General features: G+C 43.1%; 1 protein-coding gene across 1 annotated transcript in view; it reads left to right on the top strand.

Moving 5' to 3' along the window:
* The window catches only part of lamb4 (laminin, beta 4), a 42,626-nt gene that overhangs the window by 4,255 nt on the left and 30,871 nt on the right, over nucleotides 1-7,500 (top strand). The window contains exons 2-8 of the mRNA XM_084734831.1: nucleotides 1,218-1,353; nucleotides 1,835-1,908; nucleotides 2,289-2,477; nucleotides 2,561-2,624; nucleotides 3,701-3,915; nucleotides 4,397-4,517; nucleotides 7,223-7,411. Coding sequence (XP_084590957.1) covers nucleotides 1,218-1,353; nucleotides 1,835-1,908; nucleotides 2,289-2,477; nucleotides 2,561-2,624; nucleotides 3,701-3,915; nucleotides 4,397-4,517; nucleotides 7,223-7,411 — 988 coding nt within the window. The remainder of the gene's footprint in view (nucleotides 1-1,217; nucleotides 1,354-1,834; nucleotides 1,909-2,288; nucleotides 2,478-2,560; nucleotides 2,625-3,700; nucleotides 3,916-4,396; nucleotides 4,518-7,222; nucleotides 7,412-7,500) is intronic.

Raw genomic sequence — 7,500 nt, forward strand, 5'->3', positions numbered from 1 at the left:
CCTCCTCCTCCTCCTCCTCCTCCTCCTCTTCATTCCTGCACACGTCTCCTCCTCCTCCTCCTCCTCCTCCTCCTCCTCATTCCTGCACGTCTCCTCCTCCTCCTCCTCCTCCTCCTCCTCCTCCTCCTCATTCCTGCACATGTCTCCTCCTCCTCCTCCTCCTCCTCCTCCTCTTCATTCCTGCACATGTCTCCTCCTCCTCCTCCTCCTCCTCCTCCTCCTCCTCCTCCTCATTCCTGCACGTCTCCTCCTCCTCCTCCTCCTCCTCCTCCTCATTCCTGCACATGTCTCCTCCTCCTCCTCCTCCTCCTCCTCCTCCTCCTCCTCCTCTTCATTCCTGCACATGTCTCCTCCTCCTCCTCCTCCTCCTCCTCCTCCTCTTCATTCCTGCACATGTCTCCTCCTCCTCCTCCTCCTCCTCCTCCTCCTCCTCCTCTTCATTCCTGCACATGTCTCCTCCTCCTCCTCCTCCTCCTCCTCCTCCTCCTCATTCCTGCACGTCTCCTCCTCCTCCTCCTCCTCCTCCTCCTCCTCCTCCTCCTCCTCCTCCTCCTCTTCATTCCTGCACATGTCTCCTCCTCCTCCTCCTCCTCCTCTTCCTCTTCATTCCTGCACATGTCTCCTCCTCCTCCTCCTCCTCCTCCTCCTCCTCATTCCTGCACGTCTCCTCCTCCTCCTCCTCCTCCTCCTCCTCTTCATTCCTGCACATGTCTCCTCCTCCTCCTCCTCCTCCTCCTCCTCCTGCACATGTCTCCTCCTCCTCCTCCTCCTCCTCCTCTTCTTCACCTCCTCCTGCAGTCTCTCTCTGCTCTGCACTCTTAATGTTAGAAATATTTATTGTCTATTATTAATTAATATTTTATTGGTCACTAATCAGTTAACAGAGAAACTGATCAATAGATGAATCCTTAATGAAAATAATGGTTCTCGGTCAAACAATAATTTTGCTTCCCTCTGTTCAGTAAACCTGAGGATCTGAAGGGTGGAACGTTTTGGAACCTCTTGTCTACACTGTAAAACTATTTTTTTTTATTCTTTTAGTATTTATCGGTTGAGATAATTCTACTTTTTGTTGTTCAGTTTGTCATCAGCTACCAGAATCACTGAGACGTCTGCACTGATCAATAATCAGTAAAAGAAGTTGCAGTCCAAAGCTCACAGTAAGATGATGATAATGATTATTGATCAGTTTGGTTTATCGTGTCTTTGTTCCTCAGGAGGAGCAGAAGTGTTTCACATGTGACTCACGACTGCTGTATGATCGCTATAGCAACCCCAACAGCCACCATATTGAGAATATCATCACGACCTTTGACCCTGAGAGAAAGCTGAAGTGGTGGCAGTCTGAGAATGGTGAGTTTAAAATCGTCCAATCAGAGAGAAGAGCTCAAGATTCAGTGTTTCTCTGACAATTTTTAAAACTGATCCAGAAACTGCAGATGTTTTCAGAAACGTTCACTTTGTTCCTCGTTCGACCTGATTCCAGGTTCCACCTGTGTCTCATTAGTTCCCTGCATATTTAGTCCTTATGTTTCTCTGTGTCACTTCATTTTTGTCCTTTTGTCTTCTGTGTTTCATGCTTATTGCGTTTGTTGGACTTTGTCTTTTGTTTTTTTGGACTTCGTGTTCCTCATTTTTCCTTGAAGGATTCGTTTGTTTTGAGTCCAGGTTTGACCCGCCGACCCTGCAGCTGAACTGTTTCTATATTCTGTTGCTTTGTTAAAACACATTTTGAACAGTTTCTGCGTTTGGTTGATCATCTTTTTAAGTGTTAGACACGTTTATGAATGAATCAGTAAACCAGAAGTCAGACAGATGTTTGCTTCCTCTGCAGGAGTTCATGAAGTCAGCATCAGACTGGACCTGGAGACGGTGTTCCAGTTCAGTCACCTGGTCCTCACCTTCAAGGTGAAACACCAAACACACACTCACTTTAAATCATTTCTGTGAGATCTATGAGGGGACCAAAGTAATATAGTGAGTAAGGTAACTAATTACTTTTGATACCAAGTAAAAAGTAAAGTGATGTTTAAAGGAGTAATAAGAAAAGGGACGGGCTTGTAGCTCAGTTGGTGTCATGGAGGCTGTCAGTCCTCTGCAGCGGCGGACGGTTTTTGCTCCTCCTCGTTTTCTCTTCAGCTGCCATGTCCAAGGCAAACGTAACTTTTAAAGGAGTAATAAGGAAATGTAACTGATTACACCACCTGAACATCTCCCAACAGGATCGATATGAGTTATTGATAGTTGGATCAGTGAACTCTCATGTGATGTCACTTTCTGCTCTGCAGAGTTTCCGTCCGGCAGCCATGCTGGTGGAGCGTTCGAAGGATTTCGGACGAACTTGGAAAGTTTTTCGCTACTTTGCAGAAGATTGTTCCCTTCACTTCCCGTCGGTGTCTGACCAACCAGCTGACAGCATTGATGATATCATCTGTGACAGCAGATACTCCGGGTCAGAACCGTCCACTGACGGAGAGGTGACACATTCAACACAACTTAATTTATACATAAATCAACGTACACTGTGTTTTAAAAGGGTTGTCCTCTGTTTGTCCACGAGGTGGTTCTGAAAGCTCTGGATCCCATCTTTGAAATTGAAAACCCGTATGCGCCCAACATCCAAGGTGAGATTCTTGCTCCCCGATTGGCTGTTTGTGTCACAATCACATACGAGGGTAATTCAAAAAGTTCTGAGACAAATTAAAAAAAAAACTTTGTTTATGAAAGATACAAAATTATTTTTCAACATAAGATCCACCAACTCAATAAACTTCTGCCAGCGAAGTTTCCACCCAGAAATTCCTTCTTGATGAATTCTGGAACTCGTCTAGTCAACCAGGTCACGACCTCCCTCTTCACTTCAAGTATGGACTGAAATCTGGTTCCTTTCAAACGTTCCTTCGACTTTGGAAACACGGTTCTAGAAGGTGAAGAGTCTCCATAAACATTTTGCAAAGCTTCAATGATTTCTGTAGGTTTCCACTGAAGTTTTGTTAGAAATTTGATGTTTGCTCAAACTTCAAATTGTCTCATTTTGGACGGTCAAAAAAGTTGGTTCTGTAAAATGTAACCTGGAACATTGAATAACAAAGTTAGAACGCTGTAACTTGTCAAATTTGTTTATAAGTCATCAGTGGAACGATTCAAGGTCATTTTGTTCCACTATTTTGACTCAGTTTGAATTTATGTCATTGGTCTTAGAACTTTTCGAATGTCCCTCGTACATTAAATAGTCCAGGTCCAGTTCAGCCAGCGTTTTAAATCAGTTGATGAAGGTCAAACCTGCCGTTTCCACAGACTCTGAAATGTTTGAGTCCAGCTGTATTCATGATGTTCATCTCCATAGCAACCCTTTCATTGAAGTGAGACTGATTTTTACACTTGACCTCTCTGTATAAATGACCTATAGTGACCTTTGGGATAACCATGGCCTTATGAAACTCCACAAACACAAACCAGAGAACTGAAGCATGTTTTATTTTCATTATTGATTAATCTGTTGATAATTTCTTAGTTGGCAGTTAATTTAATAATGAATTTATAATTAATCATTGAATCAGTGTATATTACAAATTTATGATCCTCATTGCTGAGCTGCATCTTAAATGAATCTTCAAGTTCCAGCTTTGACCTGCTGTGTCCTCATGAAGACCTGCTGTCCCCCCTACAAACACACCTGTGTTCTGTCCACTGTCCTCAGATCTGATCACACTGACAAACATTCGTGTGAACTTCACTCGTCTCTTCACACTGGGAGACACTCTGTTGGGACGCAGACGCAGGAACCCTCAGGACAAGTATTACTACGCTCTGTACAACATGGTGGTCAGAGGAAGCTGCTTCTGTCATGGACACGCCAGCCAATGCACACCTGTGGACCCTGGGAGGGGGGACGTCTTCACCCAGGCTGGCATGGTATGGACCAGTCCTGTAGACTGTAGCAACCACACACATATATATATATATATATATATATATGTGTGTGTATATATATGTATATATATACACACACACATATATATATATATATATATATATATATATATATATATATATATATATACATACATATATATATATATATATATATATATATATATATATATGTGTGTATATATATGTATATATATATATATGGTTTTGGTTCGTCTAAAGCGCAAACGGTTTTCACCTCAATGCACTGAGCACAAGATGGCAACGCGCCCGGCCACGCCTTCGTTTTGCCTTCATGTTTAGACTTCCTGCCCACAGCGGCACAGACGCAGCGCAACTGCATTTGCTATTTTACACACATGGCAAAAATGGCACTTGTGCTGGTGTAAGATAAGGCCTACAGACAGTCTGCAGCTGTGTGTTCAGGTGATTTCTGCAGGTAAACGTGTCCTCTGTCCTTCAGGTTCATGGTCGATGTGTCTGTCAGCACAACACAGCTGGAGAAAACTGTGAGAGATGCCAGGACTTTCACCACGACTCCCCCTGGAGGCCTGGAGGAGAAAACACAGCTGACATCTGCAGGAGTAAGAACGTTTCATGATGACATGAACGATCAATAAACCAGCAGTCCTTCTGTTGGATGTGACTAACAGACGTGTCAGCAGCAGAGAAAGTGAAAAAATTTAGGCTCTGAAATGTCCTGAGAGTATAAAAGTAAAAAGTCGTCTTCTGAAGGACATTTTCTTCTGACTGTTTCTGTGTTAAGACAACTGAACCTCAATTTTTCTCAACCACAGAGTCTCTTGTTATTTTTTGTTTTGGTACTTTGTTCCTTGTTATGTCACATTTAGTGGATCCAATCTTACACTGATCTGAAGCACAAGTGGAAAGTGCAAGGCGCTAATTTATTCAAGGTGTGTCCAAATCCACCTTTGCCGTCTTGTGCCAGGGGTGGGAGTGATATTTTACCCTGCCCCGCCCTCTGTGCCACCAGCACAAAGCGGGATACACCTGTCAGGTGTGGCCAAGTGCCCTCATTAATTCACAGGCGAGTTTAGGCTGAACATGCAATAAACCAATCAGAAAGTCAGCTCTCATCACCTTTAAGAGGCAGGTGCGCCAGCAGCAGCATCGCGGCGGATTTGCCAGGCTGCATCACATTGGGTTAGTCGTTAACAAAACGTCTGTAGAAAGAACAAAGGCCCACAAAAGCTCCGCCACGAGTAGAAGCCTCTGTCTTCTGTCTTCAGAGACATGTGATGTGCTGAACCTTAGGGACCCTGCTAATCCAAGGTATCATCCACCCTGAGACGGTAGGACAGTCTTGTACTGTTATGTTGTTTAAATGGTGGACGTCAATACAGAACCTCCACTCACCATTGTTGTTCTTTACCAGGACGACAGGCGAGGCCCATGTGGGTTTACGTAGTCCATCTCTCCGATCATCTCACATTGGCCAGCAATAATCGGAGCGTCGTCCACATCAGTAGCGCCCTGATGGTGACATTTAGGTCTCAGAACTGGTCGAGTCCAGCCAGAAATCTTCCTGAGCTCTGTCACCGTAGCCTGGTGATACTTTGTGAACTAGCTTGTTTATTTCTGCTGCATACATTTCCAAACTGTCACCTGGAGCTCAGCGACAAGATCTGCTCTGAAACAATCCAGAAAATGTCTTTGTCCAAAAGCCTCTGCAGTTTTTCTGTCCCTGCAGAATAGTGAGTCTGGCAGCTGAGGAACGCTACCACACAAGACAAAAGCAGCCTTGGAAAGTCGTGTTGGTAAAATCCTGAGCAGTTCATCGTCATTCTCCCACCCATGTTCTCACCGTTCCTTCGTACTGTCGGACCGAACTTTGCTTTTCATCTCCAGCGAAGTGTGGTGGGACGAGGTCTTTCCCTGTGGGTCCTCATCATACTTACACATTATGTGATTATGTTTTGTGGTGTTGTGTTCTTCTTCACTCTTTTTATAAAATTATTTTTTTTTTGTTAAACTTCTCTTGAATACTGCAGTGCGGAGACAGGTGACGTCCCCAGGTGAGATGCAGCACGGACTTGCGCGCTATCCACACTGTAAAAAGTTAAGCTAAGCGCATGGTAGCAGTAGCTAACATCAGCTAAATTATTTGAAATTTCAACAAACTTATCTTACAGCGGGCATTAAAAGGTAAAAAGCATCGCGCCGCTGCCACCAAAAGTTTCTGTTGCACTCATGAAACTATAAAACAAATAAATACAGAGGCTTTGAACAGACAACTACACTTTTTATTGCTGCACAAAGAGTCAACTGTAGAACATACAGAACAACCACTTCCGTTTCTGGCCTTTCACAATAAGAGCCACAGATGTGGGCTATACACTGTTTAACAGGTAACTTCAATACTCAACATTATATCTGAACATTCTCAATCGTCCAGGTCATGATATTCATATCAAGGTTTGTAGGAGGCAGCTGGACGTTTCGTCTCTCGTCCAAGAAGCTTCTTCACTTCTGACTGGTTTGGGAGTTCAGTTATTCTTGGATGATGATGTCTTCAAGAACTTTATCATGTCCAGTTGCCTGCTACAAATCTTGATATCATCATCAAGTCATTTTGCATCTTGTTACATCTTTTTTGCTGCTACGACTCGTTACATGCTGTATTTTATTTCATTTTGTTGTTTTTCGTCTCGTCTTTTTTATTGTTTGTCTTTTTAGTCTGTTTCATCGTTTAGGTCATTTGTCATCTTGTTACGTAGTGTACGTTGTAATTTCGGTGCTGTTTGGTCTTTTTCGTCTGTTCCATCTTCGTATCTTCTTCATGTTTTTCGTGTTTTTTGTCTTGTTACATGATTTTTGGACTTTCTTGTCTCATTTCATCTTTTACATAATTTTTCATCTTGTACGTTGTTTTTCGTGTTTTTTGTCTTGACGTCTTTTTATACCTTCTATGTCATTTTTTGTTATTTAACACCTTTTTCATCTTTTTCAGGGTAGAAAATAAAAGTAATTAATAATTCACCTCAAAGTCATTCAAACTAACGAGCTTGTCGTGATGTAAGGAGGAGAAAGTTCAGATATTTGTGTACAAATGTCACAAAACAAATACTCAAGTAAAAGTACAGATACCTGAAAACTCTGCTGAAGTACAGAAACTAAGTAACAGTATTTAGTTACTGACTACCTCTGGTAGTAATACAGAATAACTATAATTGATCACATAATTAATATTTTTATCTGAGGTCATTTAGTCAGAAACCATCTTCAGTCGATTTGTTTTTCTTTCCCGTCTTGGTCTCTTGTCTCTCAGGATGTAACTGTCACGGTCACTCGGACTCGTGTCACTTTGACACGACTCGTTTTGAAGCAACTGGAGGCGTGAGTGGCGGCGTGTGTGATGACTGCCGTCATGACAGGGCGGGGCCTCAGTGTGAACGTTGTCGACCGTTTCTGTACCAGAGTCCACTCAGAGCGCCGGACGACCCACATGCCTGCATACGTACGCTTTGATTTACATGTGTGTGTGTGTGTGTGTGTGTGTGTGTGTGTGTGACTGTGTGTGTGTGTGTCTGTGTGTGTGTGTCTGTG

The sequence above is a fragment of the Lutjanus erythropterus genome, chromosome 13 (genome assembly GCF_056507025.1).
Source record: "Lutjanus erythropterus isolate fLutEry1 chromosome 13, fLutEry1.hap2, whole genome shotgun sequence".
In the NCBI taxonomy this organism is placed as follows: Eukaryota; Metazoa; Chordata; class Actinopteri; order Lutjaniformes; family Lutjanidae; genus Lutjanus; species Lutjanus erythropterus.